Here is a 14,869-nt window from a genome sequence, read left to right as displayed (position 1 = left end):
GGCTACGAAATCTGCAGGGACATCATGTTGTATAGAAGGTGGACACAGCTCTGTCATCACTAAAGAAATTTCCAAACTCTATATAGGTCATTGCAGTCGCTGTTGGACTCATAGGAACCTGATGTATAGATTGCCGGAATATAGTTGATCCGATCGGTATATGGAGGAAAATCCGGGCAGTCGTCGCCGAAGTTAGACAACCGCGGGCCCGAAGTTTGACGTGAGATTGCGAGCAGGAATAGTGCAATCTCTCGCCGGAGATTTCCCAGCAAAGGCAGAGATGCTGTCCCCGTCACCCTTGAAGCCCTCCGTCCCTTCAACATCACTTCTCCGGTTTCTGCGCGCTCAATCCGATTCAGCCTTCTGCTCGACAAACCAGCCATCGGCATGCCGCCGCATCTCAACCAAGGTGCCACGCTCATCTAACGCGCTGTCACTAGGAGAGTCTTCAAGCCGTACGCGTACAGAAGTCGACCTGTTTCAAACACGCCTCTTCACCGATGTCCGACTTCCGCGATGCCGCAGTTCACGATGCGAGACACTTCTAACTGAACCCGCCGTGTTCCAGCGTCTCTCGAGATCACAGCAATGTCGAAATTTCTCCTCAACAAGAAACCGGCCGATTCTACGCAGATTCTGGGATTTCAGACGCAAGAAGCAGGCTGCCGAACCCCGCCGCGGACCTTCGTTGCTTGACGATACAGAAAACTTGAGCCTTGCACGAGCGCTGGCAGCCAAGGCCTCCAACGAACTGCGCCTTCGATGCACAGAGTTTGATCTCAATGGGAATGTGACGCTGGTGAATGGGGAGTTCAAGAAAAGCGAGCTGATTGCCAAGGTCAGTATCGGAGTGCTGTTTGGGACGATCAAGAGACTAAGAGTACGATAGTATGGCCTGCTCCCGCGTGATCTCCGAAAAATCGATTCATCAACACTGCCCCATATTTTCGTGCGACCTAGTACCATCCTGATCAACCTCCTCCATCTCCGTGTGCTCATCAAAGCGGACCGCGTCCTGGTTTTTGACGCATATGGCTCAACGGATTCATATATGCAATCGTTGTTTGTGTATGACTTGGAGGGCAAGCTGCGGCAAAAGCAGGCTCAAAGTACTGGTGCAGGTTCTCTGCCCTACGAGTTCCGTGCCCTTGAAGCTGTCTTGATCAGTGTGACTACCGGGTTAGAGGAAGAATTCAATGGTGTCCGAGAGCCAGTCGTGCGCGTCTTGCGCGCTTTGGAGGAAGATATCGACCGGGACAAGCTCCGACACTTGCTTATCTACTCGAAGAAGCTAGGCACCTTTGAACAAAAGGCGCGACTGGTCCGAGATGCGATCGACGATTTACTAGAAGCCGACGATGACCTGGCCTCGATGTACCTGACTGAGAGATCAAATGGTTTCCAACGAGAGGAACATGATCACCAAGAGGTCGAGATGCTTCTGGAATCGTATCACAAAGTCTGTGACGAAATCGTACAAGCGAGCGGAAACCTGGTGACCAGTATCCGCAACACCGAAGAAGTGTAAGCCATCCCTTCGTCATCGTGGTTTGTACGAACCGTGCTAATTCCAGTTTTACCAGTGTGAAAGCAATTCTCGACGCAAACCGCAACTCACTCATGCTCCTCGACCTCAAATTCAGCATCGGCACGCTGGGCCTCGCAACAGGAACACTCTTCTCCGCCCTCTACGGCATGAACTTGAAGAACTTCATCGAAGAATCCGACCTCGGCTTCGGCGCCGTCTCCGTCACCTGCTTCGCCATCTCTGCCTTCGTCTGCGTCTATGGCCTCGCAAAGCTACGTAAGCTCCAACGCGTACGCATGTGGGGGGAGGCCGGCGTCGGCGGAACCCCCATCATCCCGCTCCACTCCTCCCGCACTAACGCCCTCCCCGGCCACCGCGCCAATTGGCGCGCTGACTCCATCGAGCCCGTTTGGGGGAGTCTGCCCGGCGAAGGACGCGCTGAGCGTATGAAGCGCCTGAAAGATAGCGCAGCTGCTGCGACGGCCGCTAGGAGCGCGGCGACCTCTGCGGCGAGTAGTCGCGCCGCGAGCCTGAAGCGGGCGCTGAAGTTCCCGTCGGAATCGGCCGCGAAGGCTAAGGATGTGTCTGCGGGTGCTACTGCAGCCTCGAGCACGGGCGCCGCCGAGGCTGGTGCTCAGCCTCAGAGCAGTGGTTCTAGCTCTACGTCTGCGTGATTACGCTATCTCCACTCATCCATTTTATTCTTCTCTACATACGGATATCACCGCTTTGGCCCATGTATCATGTAATCTAATGTCTGACAGATACCATGCATAGAGCTTGTTTCATGTTTTGCATCTCGTTTGCATACAAGATTGGCTGGAGTTCGGGTGGCTTTTTTTGTTGTTGAATGTAATTATAGGTCCATCTAACTAAATAAAACTAAACATTATGGGGTATCTATCTATCTAGCTCTATATTCTTACCGCTCTCGTTATATCCTCCGTACAGCTCATGCTGAGGATACGATTAGGGCTTGCTCTCCCCATACGCACTCTCAAAGAAACTCTTGAACGCCATCGCTCCATCTTCCCCAAACAACATCTTACCGTTCGCCTCCGTCTCCTCGGCCTTCTCGTGCACGCGGGAGAACATCTCCGTTTCGAACGCTTGTAGTAGCGGGTCAAGGGCGGCAAGGAAGGATGTAGGTTCGCCGTTAGTTTGCTCAAACGCACTTATGATAGCCTTGGAAAGAAGAAGCGCATCCCACATGGCGAGATTCACGCCCTCCCCAGCCCAAGGCGGCATGAGGTGCGCTGCGTCGCCGATGAGGGTAATGGCTGTTTCTGGGTGGGTGTTGTGCGGAAAGGTTGTGTTTGTTGGAAGAGTGTAGAGGGGTTTTATGGGCAGTGTTGTGAGGTCTGGGTTCATTTTCGACTCCTCGGCGCAAGAAGCAGAGAATAATTCCTTCAGCGGCTCGCCGAATGAACCGAGGAGCTTGGCGTCTCTGAGGATGCGCTCCTTCGCAGACTCCAGATCGAGCTTGTCGAGTTCCGACGTTGAGGGGAAGTGTTCGTCGGGTGTTGAGATAAAGGTGTAGATTCGGGCTGAATCTGCAGGACCGCGCTGGGCCATTACGCCGTGGCGGAGGCCTAGGGCTGAGAAACTGCCTTGTCCGATGAGGGATGATAGGTGCGGGTATTTGGAGCTGATGGCTGGGATTGTCGCGGTAATGCTTTGCGTGCCGGTGTAATGTGGCTTGGTATCTGTTAGGGCAGTGCGCGCGCGAGACCAAGCGCCGTCAGCACCGATGAGAAGGTCGAATGGTCGTTTTTCAAGAGGGCCGAAGTCAAGCTCCTTCGTATCTGGTTTGACTGATAAAAGCTTATGTCCATACTTGATTGAATTTGGTGGCAGGTGTTGAGTCAAGAGGTTGGTGAGGGCATGCCTCGAGATCTCCGGTCTTTCGCCCAACTCGCCTTCATCAGCGTAGACGATGTTGCCGTGTATATCAGCCACTCGTTGCGCCTCGGAGCATTCACCTGTCAGGGAGAGGAATGTGTCATAGAGCCCGCATTCCCTGAGCGCGGCGAGACCGGATTCTTCGTGGAGATCGAGCATTCCAGATGGTTTGGCGAGGTCGGTCCTTGTGGGCTTTTGTCGCAGCTCGTAGATTGTAAAGGGGATGTTTGACTTGTGTAGGAGGAGGCCGAGGGTGAGGCCTGCTGGGCCACCGCCGCTGATGGCGATTTCGGGGAGGACCCTGGAGGCCATGATGTGCTTTCTGAGCAGGTTCGGAAAGTTACTCATGTTCCTTCCATGATAGAATGGACTGATTTATAGCAAAAAGGTAGTCGGTATGTTGAAAGTCCGTATACACTTTACCCGGGGATTTCTAATGCCCGAGACGGATGATCGGCTGGAAATGGGGCCAGAAAGCTTGGCTGCCTAAGAGCCTCAGGCACTGGTGGTGCTTAGCAGCTCGTACTCTGCCCATAGCGCCTGCTTTCGGTTGTTTTCGGTGCTGCGTGGTCTAGATCAGTGATTGACAAGGCCACGGAGTCGGGGTAGGAATGAGGCAGAGGTGAAACTTCTTCAGACATACGGGGCCTGCTTCATCAGACATCCACACGTCGAGGAGTCAAAACCCAAGGCCCAAGCGGGAAACATATTGGCAGATCACAGGCCGAGGACTTGTCACTGTGTTTTACACCAGCCGTCCCAAGTTTTGAGAGCAATTGGCAAACTTCTTGGGAGGACTCGTAATGCGTATCAATGCCTTGTTTTCGTATAGAAGCCAAGCTTCTAACGTAATCCGGAAGGTCCGCCCCACGTGACTGGGTCTGGAGTTAAAGCTCAAGCTCGCACTTAGTCACGTGGCAACACAGTAAACTGGATGTACCCACGGAATTCCGAGAAAGTCAATCGCAAGCTGAATTAATGCTGTGTTTACCAGGAAACTCGGACCATAAGAAGTAAGCTTCATCAAGCTGGGGTGATCCAGTGGCAGCTACGGAGTCAATTGCCTGACGTGGACGCGTGGGGTGCCCAAGTCACAATGCATTTGTAGTCTGTACCACGCCAGAGCTGATAAGGATTCAGGAGGTCAAGCCACAAGTTGATGAAGCATGGACCGCGGGAAACGGTTTGTGCATCGTAATTGCGGTGGAGACCATGGACCGGAATTAAGTGCTTGCGACTCTTGCACTCAGTGGCTGATCGCTTTAATTTGATCCTGGGTGAGATCAACTTGACGTCAAGGGCGTTTTTAGTCTTGACAAAAGACAAGAGCTGGCTGTTCGGCGCCCGGAGGCTGAGATCTGAGCTGGCCAGGTGTGCTGTTATGCTTTCTACCTGAGGATACCGATATTGCCCCTCGATATGCATAAACAGTAGCGAACCCTGAAGTGCGGTCACTAAGGCACGCCCGAATGTTCCAAGATTCCAAGCCTGAAAATAACCTGGTGGAGCTCGGCGAGTCTGGCCCTTATCCCGGCCAATCAGTGTTGAAGAGCTGTTTCTATCTTTGTCGAGTGGGGCAGCTCCAGTTTCCATGGAATTTCTGATTTGATTCAGGGCCAGTCCGTGTTTGAGAGCATCATGATAATTCTGCAGCTTTGAAGTTAAGAGATCGTGAGGACGGAGCTCTCTCTGCGGTGTAACCGACATTCGATCGCATTCGGCATATATTTCCTGGCTCATGCCGCTCTTTTGTTTTTCTGCTGCCGGTTCTACGGAGTACGCCGTACAGTATAACATCCGACGGTCGAGGCAACGACCACCTGAGGTCATGATAAAAAGTGATCTCTTGCAAGGGCCGCTGTATATCATTACGCCGTTGCTGCTGCTCGGTAGATCGGGATCGACAAGTGGCAAGTCTAACGTGCCACAATGACTTCCAAAGACCCCAATCTATGGAAATGTACTCTGGGGATACGAAGTCTGGAGAGAGACGGAGTGAGACCGTGAGGAACCTGACCAGTCGCAGCCATCAGTTCTCATGAAGACAAGGAGCCAAGGACGGCACCGGATGCAATCAGCAGCTGCAAACAGCACACCCGCTTCAGTGTCCCCTGCCCAAGGGCGCCGATCCCTACCCTGGAGGAGCTTTGGCATGCTGGGATAAGAACACTGCCTCCCCCTTCGTTTATTATCGCTCATCAACTTCGTCGATGTTGAATGATGCTTATTCAACAATGCCCTTTGCAATGGGGATTGTGCGGATGCGGCGGTCTGACCAGAAAGGAAGAAACTGGGGTGCTGGTGAAGCGGAAAAAGAAAGCTGCTCCGTACTAGCAACAGAATGCATCCCAGCTTGTACAACCCATGGCCGTGTCCGACCAGCCCGTTCAATGCGGCCGGAAGGCAACTGCAGAGCTTCATTGATAGGAGGCAGCTCCCTTTATCGTGTTACTCAAGTACCGGTACCTCTCACAAGAGCTCATATGATGATGATGAAGTCGTGATCTAGATCTGTGGGCTTAGACTGGCGTTTTGTATTGATGAGTAGACACCAGCAGATACAAGGTTGGGAGATAAACTATCGATATCGAAATCCTGCTGCGCATAATTCGGATGCTGACCGGGTCCGACCAGGGCCAGCACTTGGACTTAGGGAGTGGATTTAGTGGCCAGCTTAGCGGGCTGCTGTCGTGTCTCAAACGCATAATCAGGATCGTTCATTTGCGACTCGGCCTTATAAATAGGTGGGCTAGGCAGGAGTACGTAAAACCGCTGCGTTAGAGGTGCCTGGGCCAGAAAAGGAGAGATGCATTCGGCTTTAGGGAGATGGCATCGCATTCGGAGGCTTCGTAGTTCGCAGTAGACAGACTAGACAGTACATTCTTCCTCTGTTTTTCTCGCTTGCAGACCCAAATTGTCGCCTCCTGGTTCCGTTTCCGGGTCGAGCTCTGGCGGGGATCCACGATTGTTAGGGAGAGGCTTGGACACTACTATTAGATCAAAAAAAAAAAAAAAGAAACGAGAAAAAACAAGTGACAGGCAAGAAAAAGGAAAGGAAAACGTCGATACCAGCAATCTAGTCGACTATCGGGCGGAAAGGCAGACAGAACCTGACCTGGCCGTTTTCCTGCTTCCACACCTTTATCCACCAGCTTGTCCAGCCCATCCCATCATTCTCCATCCATTCATCTCAATCAATCTTTCTTTTTGCTCCTCTCTGCCATCCATCCCTCTCCTCCTTCCTTTGTCCCCTTCTTGCTCCCTCCATCCTCGCTGCCCCCTCCCTTACCCTCGTTTCTCGCCGCTTTGCTTTTCTCTGTCCTACCGGTGCCTGGCTGTCTCTCTCCGACAATAGTATCGACTCCAATCGCCCTAGCCATAATCATTGAATCGCGTCCGCTCGTTCCGCGATAGAAAACGCCCATCGGTGCCTCTTGAGTCGTCGTTTATAATTGTCGCCCTTAATCTTAATCGAATCTTGGCTGGCGGGAACAGCTTCCTTCCATTTTTGATCGCTTATCATGGCTCCTCCGCCGCGCCTGCGCATTTTGTCAGGTTAGTCACTCGGGGACTTTGCTCGTCTGATTAGACTGGTGCTGCCAGTGCCTATCCCTATCACACCTCGCAATCGTTCAGAGCAGCCCTTTCCCACTCTTCCGGCACCTCCGAAAATGGTCCGTCGTCTAACAAAAACCTGTTTAGTGGGCAGCAATGGCATCTCTGCGTTCCTCTCCTGGAGACTCCAGGCAACCACATCCTGCGACGTGACGCTAGTCTGGAAATCCAATTTTGAGGCCGTTTCGCAATATGGGGTGACTATGAAGTGTGTCCCCACGAGATACCCTGACCGACTCCTGTACCCTAACGCCAATCTAGGTCGAAAACCTTCGGAACTGAACGATTCAAGCCTCGTCATGGTGAGATACTTGTGCATTTCCGCCCCTATTGAGCTGCGTTACTGATTGATGTCTCTCTAGTTGTCCGCTCCCCGGAAGAAGCCGCATCTCGTGAAAACGCATTCGACTATGTCATCCTGTGCGTCAAGGCACTCCCCGATGTGTACGATCTGGCCGCCGTCATCGAATCCGTCGTTACCCCTCAACATACGTGCATCCTGGTTAATACCACAAATACCCTCGGTGTCGAGTCCCACTTGGAACAGCGATTTCCAACAAATGTTGTCTTGTCCCTTGTGTCCGGCGTCGAGATAACGCAAACAGGACCGAGCGAATTCGAGCACCTCACCTCTTCAGACATCTGGGTCGGAGCTACGAGTAGCAACTCCGGCATCCCAGCTGAAATACAGAACGATATGGCTCAGGCGCTGGCAATGACGTTGGCGTCTGGACAGGTTGACTGCAAAGTATCGAACAATATTAGACAGGAGCAGTTTGAACGTATGATCGGGTAAGCGCGCTTGTAGCATCTTCTTTTTCAATCACTGACAGTCTAGGCCTATTGCATTCCACCCGGCGAGCGTCTTGTTTGAAACCTCGAACCTTAAACAACTATTAGATAAAGTGGGAGCTCGACAATTAGTCTCCGATATCATCCAAGAACTGGTCGACCTGGCTGCAGCGCATGGCTGCTCTTTTGCAAGCGATTTCAGTCAAAACACGATTGAAAAAATGACCTTGGTTGATACACCCAGTACAATGTACCAGGATTTCCAACACCGCCGCCCCATGGAACTCGAAACATATCTCGGATCACCCATCAAATTGGCTACGCAATCAGGTGTTAAAGTTCCACGGATCGAAACCCTATATGCACTACTACATCATGTCAATACCACGAACCTGAACAAACCCCGAGAGGCAACACCTCCTGCCGCGACTCAACCCCCTCCTCGAGTCTCCTCGGTCCCCCCTCCAAGGAGCGGCCCAATGCGTCCGCCAAATGCTAGAGCTTCATCAGCCATGATGCCGCCGCGACGAGGACCACCCTCGAGACCTCCAAGTGCTCAACCGCATCCCTCTGCTGGTCGTATCCCTCGCGAACCTTCATTAGAAGGCCTCGAGGAGTTTAGTCACTTGATGCTCTATGAGGATGCTCCGGAGGGCGCGATCCCTCCCCCTGGAACGAACGGCTACCACGACGCGTCCCCTGGCGGTCCTCATGGCGGGCCCCCTGGTCCACCCCATTCCGCTGCAGAGATAGCCCTTAGGGAACGAGAGCTTGCATTACGGCAACGGGAATTGGCCCTCAGAGAGCAAGAAATGAGCATGCGGCGAGGGCCACGCAGGCCGCCTCCGCCCCGGTCGGTACTCGATGAGGAGGATGAAGATGATTACTTTGACCCTATGGACAACATCCCCATTCCAAACATCGACCCGGATAACGTTGACATGATGAGCATAACGTCTCGACGAACGAAGAAGGCCCCAAGCGCTAGAGACTTCCGCAAGAACCCCGAGATGAACGTCAACGGCGGCAGATCTCCGTTTGGCAGATACTTTGGAGGAGGAAGGAAAAACCGTGCCAGCGATCGCATCATGCAAGAGATCCCAGGTCTTCACGACTCCCTCCGGGATAACCCCATGATGGCATATTCGTCCAACCGCTACGGGTCTGTTGACAGGAACCAGATGCATCAAGGATCTCGAGCGAACTCTCTAACCGCCAGCCGAATGGGTGACCTTCCGCACCCTGGATACCCTGGGAGCAGGCGGAATAGCCAGTCTCCAGGGACACCGTTTGGTGGTCTCGGCCCTCGGATGACCCGACCGGGCACCGCCCAAGATGGCTTCATTCCGCCGAATGGTCCGATGAACGGACCGATGAACGGTCCTATGAATGGTCCTATGAATGGCCATATGCACCCTCATGGTCCTCCAACTGGCCTGCCTAATGGTATGAATGGTCATATGAACGGAGGCCATCCGTCGCCACCTGGGGCCATGCGGGCGCCCGTACCCAGGCACCCTCCTGGGCCAGGAAATGCTGTAGGACCGCAGCAAGTTGAACAACATTATGGGGTGAGCAACTCGTACTCCGCCAAGGGGACTCCCAAACAAAGAAGTCTGACCGGAAGTGCGAGCGCCAGCGCTGAGAGTGGTGATAGCGGAGCTAGTGCCACACTCGAATCCGAGAACTCGGCCCACAGCAGCCAGATCAGCCTGAACGCGCAGCAAGCCGCGGCAGCGGCGCTCGTTCGCTAGACGACGACGATACCCACCGGCATACCTCCCCCCTCGCCGCGCCGGTCGAGCGACACCATCATTTCCCATTTCCTTCCGCATCCGCGTCTTGTCCAGCATTCATTCCCGCTATTTCCTACGTTCTGAGGATTCCATTTCGCAGCGCTGTTTACTTGTTATCAAGAATACCTTCTAATGAGATGCCTGGCAAGGGGGATAAGAGCTGACTCCCTGCCGTACTGTTTCTGTTGATTACATATACATAAGGGACATAAGGGACGTGGTTGTTTCTGTTTTCTTTCCCTCTTGTTTCATATTCGGGTGGGCGCATCTGCGGGTGGGTGCTTATATCGCATTGGTCATTTGTCCTTCACTCCTGCGACATTGTCTTATTTAATGAACACGGAGCCGGAAGTCCTCGCGAGGAGAACGGTTCCGACTCGCTGCAATTATAGCACGATACTTTCGAACACAGCCGCGAATCATACTAATGCATGACATTGCTGTATATTACCTGTCTACGCATCATCTGATGTTGTGTTCAATCTCTGACCTTCATTTGCTGATGCCCCCATTCCTTCCCCATGACTATATCTCATCTCGTGTTCGACATTGTCTTTTTATATGGGCTTTCTATAGCCATCCACTTTCATCACCACCTTTTCCTTAACGGTTTGTATCTGCGGCGCATAAAAGAGCATGGGTTGATTTTGTTGACTTGGCTGGTTCTTATTTTTCCTAATGAGGTTCTGGTCCGTTGTGCCTATCTGATTGACAATAAATGAGAATTGAATCACTCGATCAGTTCCAAGGTTAAATCTATTGTAGCTGAGCCACAACATCTGCCTAGTAACCCGATATCTGATATTTGATGGACTGGTTGCCCCACGTGATCAAGACCATAAACAAACCAACAACTCCGCTTGACGCTCCGTCCACAAACAACAACTTCACCTCCAAAACCATTTCATAAATTCCCAGTACGAAGAAAACAGGTGACCGACAAGATGCCTCCGTCCCACCAATACACGCACTCCTACTCCAATTCGCAATCGCAGTCCTACCCCGCCCGCTACTCGATGGCACCCTCCGGCGGCGCTCCCACAATGTCCGCCGCCAAAAGCCGGCAATACGCCCAGCTGGAATCGAAACTCGCCGAGCTGAATGCGAACCTCGCAGCCACTAAGAGCCTTCTCGAAATCACCGCGGTTCAGGCGAATGATATGCGGTTTCTCGGAGGCTATGTCGGGGCGCTCTTTATGGGCGCTGCCAATGTGCTAGGTGAGGAGGGGGTAAAGAAGGCAGGACAGCAGACGGAGCAGGATCAACAGATGGATGAGGGGAAGTAGAAAGTCAGCATACTGTGGTCCCGTACGAAGTGGGAGAACGAGGGGATTTGAACTACTCGAAATCAGAGGGAACGGATGGTAAAGTGAGTATATTTCCTTCTTTTCTATGTGGTCTATCATGTTGGATTATGTATCTTTAACTAGTGTTTGTTTAGGGAAATCGACAAGTGAGCTCAGCTCAGCTGTCCACAACGAAACCACCACCGAGAATGATCGCCGGCTCTTCGATGTTATGGTGCTCGTAACTATACGCCGGTCAGCATGTGCTTCGCGCTGCTGTTTCCACGCGACACGGACCGCTTTGCATGCAGACAGCGTCACTGATGTTGTACATACCTTAATGTGCCCACACCACCGGCCTCCAGAATCAGCGCCGTCTCGGTCAACGGCTTGCCAGTCCACCGCATCGCAAATGCACGGAGGATGTGCCCGTGCGCGACGATAAGCACGTCTCCACCGTCCTCCTCGCCGTCAAGGCATGGCTTGTGGTGCTTCTCTCGAATTTCGGCAATAAGCGCGTCGAGCCGCTTCATGACGTCCTCGGGGGATCTATCATGCACTCATAGTCAGCAGCTGCATAGCACATACCATACACTCTAGCAAAGTGCAGATCAATGCAAGTGATCAGGGTCAATGGCGACTTACTCTCCACCGGGACACCCATCCCGCCAGATATCCCAACTTCGTTCTCCCTTCTCAGCTCTCTGCTCCCGAATCTGCTTACTCGTCAACCCCTCGTAGTCACCGTAGTCCCACTCCCGCACAGCCTCCGTAACAGTGACCTTCGCTTCTGTGCGGATCGGCTCCTCGGAGATAGCCTTGCGCTTCTCCGTCCAAGGCAGACGCTCGCGGCATCCGATCTCGAGAAGTTCAAGCGTTCGCTGCGCGCGGGTGCGCGGGGAGACATAGACGTGCACGAGCTTCTTAGGCGAAATCAAACGGTCATTTCCGACGAGCGCTTTTCCTGTCGCTTTGATTCGCTTCTCGCCGTTCTCGGTCAGTAGGAGGTCGGTGAGGCCGGTGTGGCGGCCGTTCAGAGACCATTCGGTCTCGCCGTGGCGGATGATGAAGCAGCGGGGGGCCATTTCGGGATTTGAATTGGATAGAATGAGTGGTATAGGTTAGAAAGTATGGAGGGGAGAGTTGAATGTACTTGGGGCTGTAGGAAAAGAGGGGGAGGGGAAATTTGTACCTAGAGAGGATGTACAGGGTCGGTTGCGTCATATATGGGGACGGGTTCTTATCAAGTTGTGCCTGTTCTTAGTCCACTCCAAGTGTGTCATGGGTGTATAAGGCTTTTGTCAGCTTGGTATGCATACCAATGAACCTAAAATATAGTACATGTTGGAGTCTTCTATAGTTTTCTTATACTGTTCCGCCTAATAGACAAAACGAATTGAATTATGCTGTCGCGAGCCTCTATACCTCTCTATAATTATACCGACCACAACCGCTTCATGAATGACTAAGCACATTTCCCATCTACCCACCATCAATCAATTCACATGTCTTCCATAATAACCTCCACTCATCTGAACTAAACCCCAGCCCCAATGGGCAAATCCAAAAAGTCCCTGCGCGATGCCACCCGCCTCTCAGGCCGCCCGCTATCCGAGACGCTGATCCCGTCTCCGGTACTAGCATCCACATCAGAACAATGGGTTACCTCGCCAGACCTAACGGAGTATAACCTGCCCTACGCAAGTAAGGAGATCATAGAGACGACAAGGTATCTCCTCGAGAACCCCGGGTTGAGCTCGAGCGTGCTCTTTCGTGCGGATGTCCTAGGGCATAGTGGGCACTGTGCTACGGAGGAGAAGGAAAGGAGGAGAGGATTGACGGAAGCCGCGTCTAGGTCTACGCCTGCTCCTCAAGGAGTAGACGCGGAAGAGCGACAAGAGCAAGTGGTTGAAAAACCAGCCCGCGAATTCCCGGGCTTTGAGCTGGACAGGACGCTCGTGCGGCGACTTATTCCCAGGAACCGGGAGCTTGATGCGCCGCTCGTGCAGACGTGCCATCTCTACCGGCATGAGGGCGCGCTAGCTGAGAAGCAGATTTGGGAGCAGGCGACAGCGGAGGGTAGACCAGTTGCGGACGCGAGGACTGGCACTCATCGGTTCATGGTCGTCTATACGCCGCATGTGGACTCGAAGGAGGAGATGCCGTACTATCACCCGCTTGTTCGGTCCTTGGCGGTTCTGTATGAGTATGACTATGATCTACAGGCTGGGTTGCAGGCTCAGTCTCGAACCCAATCTCAAGCGCCAGAAGACGAGCAGAGATCGAAAGGCGCAGGCACAGTGTCCATCCATTTCGTCCCCTGGGACCAAGGGTCAATCACGAACCGCTTGGAGCGCTCCCTTGGTAGACTCATTGAGGTCCAAATGCGCACTACGGCTGGCCGGGTCTCACATAACAGTACAGAATCCCTCTACTCATCCATCAAGGACAGCGTGATCCCGCGGGATCGTATGCAGGACACATACAGCCGTCTAAAGTCTAAGTACGCGGCGGACCTGACGAAGCGGTGGGTGGAGAGCACGGAGCCCAGCAAGCATGTCTTTGAAGATCTAGGCATTGCGGCGTTTCTGGTCGAGCTGTGGAGGGATCTGTATAGTGTTTTGCCGGGGTATGAGCGGAAAAGGGACTCAGACTCAACTTCAGATGAGGATAAAGAGCACTTTCCGGGCTTTGTGGACATTGCTTGCGGTAACGGCGTGCTTGTTTATATCTTAATCAGCGAGGGTTATGCCGGCTGGGGGTTTGATGCGCGTCGCAGGAAGACGTGGAGTATATTCCCAAGTGATGTGCAGGAGCGACTCAAGGAGGAGATATACATCCCGAAGCCCTTTGCAGATTCTCTTTCCACCAAGGACCAAAACGAAGACCAGAAGCAGCTTCAAGCTGAAATAACCCAGTCATCACCAACGAACCTCGAACCGGGCGAGGCATCAAATGGTGCTCCTACATCCGGCCCTGGCACACCCCTCTCCACCCTCCCACCAAACACCTTCATCATCTCAAACCACGCAGACGAACTCACCCTCTGGACACCTCTCATCGCAGCCCTCCTCAACCCGACAAACCCACCTCCATTCCTCGCCGTGCCTTGCTGCTCACATACTCTCTCCGGTGCGCGGCATCGCTTTGCGCCTCGAAAACAGTCCCAATCTCAGCCCCCAGCTTCTGCCACCCAACAACCAGACAAGGCTCAAGGCGAGAAAAACGTCCCCGAAACCGGCGACCTCAAAGCCATGCGCAAAGCCAAGCTCACTGAGTCCGACCCACACAACACAAAAGCCTTCTCGGCCTCGACATACGGCGCTCTCACAGATAAACTCATTGAGACCGCGAATGAGATCGCGACGGGCAGTGCATATGTTGGTGGTCTCGGCGCTGGCGCTAAAACTGACACTGTAGTAAAGACACTACTGAGAATTCCGAGTACCCGGAATATAGGTATCGTTGGGGGTTTAGCCATGGTCAAGTCAGAGTCGCAGGGCGAGGGCGAGGGAGAGCCGCCTCGGGCTCGCTTGACGTCGATATTTAAAGGAAGCAAGAGCGAAGGTGAAGAGCAAGGCGGCAACAAGTTTATAGAAGAGAAGGTCCTGGCGAGAGTCATGTCGATCGTGGAGAGGGAGTGTACACTTGATGGAGGTGTTGAGGCTGCGGCGAAGACCTGGATTGATGGGGCTAGGAAGTTGCAGTCGAACAAAGCAAAGGCAAGTAAGCACTGAGTATGTCAATCTGAATGGTATATCGCGAGGCTGGATGTATACATAACGAGGTATGAAATCGACATATCGTATTTATAAGGCTCAGAAGACGTTCCTCTCTTTACACCGCGTCGATGATCGTGGTCAAGATATTCAAGAATTTACCACCATCTCTATGAAAATGCGGACGCTAAGCATTTGCAGACTACGAGGACGACCCATGGGAAGTGTTCA

At 52.9% G+C, this 14,869-nt stretch overlaps 8 protein-coding genes across 8 annotated transcripts; 5 read left to right on the top strand and 3 right to left on the bottom strand.

Moving 5' to 3' along the window:
• The first annotated feature begins 185 nt into the window (after nt 1–185).
• On the top strand, nt 186–2,409 carry BDW74DRAFT_154360 (CorA family magnesium transporter). Its single transcript, XM_073724669.1, has 3 exons — nt 186–838; nt 890–1,524; nt 1,584–2,409. The coding sequence occupies exons 1-3, from the start codon at nt 281–283 to the stop codon at nt 2,200–2,202; spliced, it is 1,812 nt and encodes a 603-aa protein (XP_073583398.1). The 5' UTR covers nt 186–280; the 3' UTR covers nt 2,203–2,409.
• Nucleotides 2,410–2,497: 88 nt separating this feature from the next.
• Nucleotides 2,498–3,742, bottom strand: BDW74DRAFT_178761 (FAD-dependent oxidoreductase; the record flags this gene model as incomplete). The annotated part of the gene is made up of 1 exon (XM_073729273.1): nt 2,498–3,742. The coding sequence occupies one exon, from the start codon at nt 3,740–3,742 to the stop codon at nt 2,498–2,500; it is 1,245 nt and encodes a 414-aa protein (XP_073583397.1).
• A 905-nt stretch (nt 3,743–4,647) lies between these two features.
• BDW74DRAFT_154357 (uncharacterized protein) lies at nt 4,648–6,297 on the bottom strand. Its single transcript, XM_073724668.1, has one exon. It carries the CDS (start codon nt 5,849–5,851, stop codon nt 5,381–5,383), a length of 471 nt encoding a protein of 156 aa, XP_073583396.1. The 5' UTR covers nt 5,852–6,297; the 3' UTR covers nt 4,648–5,380.
• Nucleotides 6,298–6,868: 571 nt separating this feature from the next.
• On the top strand, nt 6,869–9,611 carry BDW74DRAFT_27520 (uncharacterized protein). Its single transcript, XM_073732386.1, has 6 exons — nt 6,869–6,985; nt 7,133–7,253; nt 7,307–7,347; nt 7,408–7,837; nt 7,884–9,408; nt 9,477–9,611. The coding sequence occupies exons 1-6, from the start codon at nt 6,952–6,954 to the stop codon at nt 9,480–9,482; spliced, it is 2,157 nt and encodes a 718-aa protein (XP_073583395.1). The 5' UTR covers nt 6,869–6,951; the 3' UTR covers nt 9,483–9,611.
• Nucleotides 9,612–10,028: 417 nt separating this feature from the next.
• BDW74DRAFT_27522 (uncharacterized protein) lies at nt 10,029–10,386 on the top strand. Its single transcript, XM_073732387.1, has one exon. The coding sequence runs from the start codon at nt 10,155–10,157 to the stop codon at nt 10,353–10,355; it is 201 nt and encodes a 66-aa protein (XP_073583394.1). The 5' UTR covers nt 10,029–10,154; the 3' UTR covers nt 10,356–10,386.
• A 135-nt stretch (nt 10,387–10,521) lies between these two features.
• BDW74DRAFT_27499 (DASH complex subunit HSK3 family protein) lies at nt 10,522–11,130 on the top strand. Its single transcript, XM_073732385.1, has one exon. The coding sequence runs from the start codon at nt 10,578–10,580 to the stop codon at nt 10,917–10,919; it is 342 nt and encodes a 113-aa protein (XP_073583393.1). The 5' UTR covers nt 10,522–10,577; the 3' UTR covers nt 10,920–11,130.
• BDW74DRAFT_154351 (histidine phosphatase family protein) lies at nt 10,522–12,159 on the bottom strand. Its single transcript, XM_073724667.1, has 3 exons — nt 11,565–12,159; nt 11,256–11,468; nt 10,522–11,164 (listed from the first exon to the last, which is right to left on the bottom strand). Exons 1-3 carry the CDS (start codon nt 12,002–12,004, stop codon nt 11,098–11,100), a joined length of 720 nt encoding a protein of 239 aa, XP_073583392.1. The 5' UTR covers nt 12,005–12,159; the 3' UTR covers nt 10,522–11,097.
• A 313-nt stretch (nt 12,160–12,472) lies between these two features.
• On the top strand, nt 12,473–14,656 carry trm44 (tRNA (uracil) methyltransferase; the record flags this gene model as incomplete). Its single annotated transcript, XM_073731061.1, has 4 exons — nt 12,473–12,713; nt 12,795–14,291; nt 14,340–14,486; nt 14,517–14,656. The coding sequence occupies 4 exons, from the start codon at nt 12,473–12,475 to the stop codon at nt 14,654–14,656; spliced, it is 2,025 nt and encodes a 674-aa protein (XP_073583391.1).
• Nucleotides 14,657–14,869: the final 213 nt, after the last annotated feature.

Source organism: Aspergillus multicolor, assembly GCF_047715735.1.
Source record: "Aspergillus multicolor strain CBS 133.54 unplaced genomic scaffold BDW74scaffold_14, whole genome shotgun sequence".
Lineage (NCBI taxonomy): Eukaryota > Fungi > Ascomycota > Eurotiomycetes > Eurotiales > Aspergillaceae > Aspergillus > Aspergillus multicolor.
This window is presented reverse-complemented; position numbering and strand designations above follow the sequence as displayed.

What these genes read in the sequence shown, in the direction of transcription:
- BDW74DRAFT_154360 (XM_073724669.1), top strand. Translation starts at nt 281, where the DNA reads ATGCTGTCCCCGTCACCCTTGAAGCCCTCCGTCCCTTCAACATCACTT. An exon ending in AAAGCGAGCTGATTGCCAAG is followed by an intron (nt 839 to 889) that starts GTCAGTATCGGA and finishes AGAGTACGATAG; the next exon opens with TATGGCCTGCTCCCGCGTGA. An exon ending in ATCCGCAACACCGAAGAAGT is followed by an intron (nt 1,525 to 1,583) that starts GTAAGCCATCCC and finishes CAGTTTTACCAG; the next exon opens with TGTGAAAGCAATTCTCGACG.
- BDW74DRAFT_154357 (XM_073724668.1), bottom strand. Translation starts at nt 5,851, where the DNA reads ATGAAGCTCTGCAGTTGCCTTCCGGCCGCATTGAACGGGCTGGTCGGA.
- BDW74DRAFT_27520 (XM_073732386.1), top strand. Translation starts at nt 6,952, where the DNA reads ATGGCTCCTCCGCCGCGCCTGCGCATTTTGTCAG. An exon ending in GCGCCTGCGCATTTTGTCAG is followed by an intron (nt 6,986 to 7,132) that starts GTTAGTCACTCG and finishes AAACCTGTTTAG; the next exon opens with TGGGCAGCAATGGCATCTCT. An exon ending in ACGATTCAAGCCTCGTCATG is followed by an intron (nt 7,348 to 7,407) that starts GTGAGATACTTG and finishes ATGTCTCTCTAG; the next exon opens with TTGTCCGCTCCCCGGAAGAA.
- BDW74DRAFT_27522 (XM_073732387.1), top strand. Translation starts at nt 10,155, where the DNA reads ATGACTATATCTCATCTCGTGTTCGACATTGTCTTTTTATATGGGCTT.
- BDW74DRAFT_27499 (XM_073732385.1), top strand. Translation starts at nt 10,578, where the DNA reads ATGCCTCCGTCCCACCAATACACGCACTCCTACTCCAATTCGCAATCG.
- BDW74DRAFT_154351 (XM_073724667.1), bottom strand. Translation starts at nt 12,004, where the DNA reads ATGGCCCCCCGCTGCTTCATCATCCGCCACGGCGAGACCGAATGGTCT. An exon ending in GATGGGTGTCCCGGTGGAGA is followed by an intron (nt 11,469 to 11,564) that starts GTAAGTCGCCAT and finishes AGTGCATGATAG; the next exon opens with ATCCCCCGAGGACGTCATGA. An exon ending in GGTGGTGTGGGCACATTAAG is followed by an intron (nt 11,165 to 11,255) that starts GTATGTACAACA and finishes ACCGGCGTATAG; the next exon opens with TTACGAGCACCATAACATCG.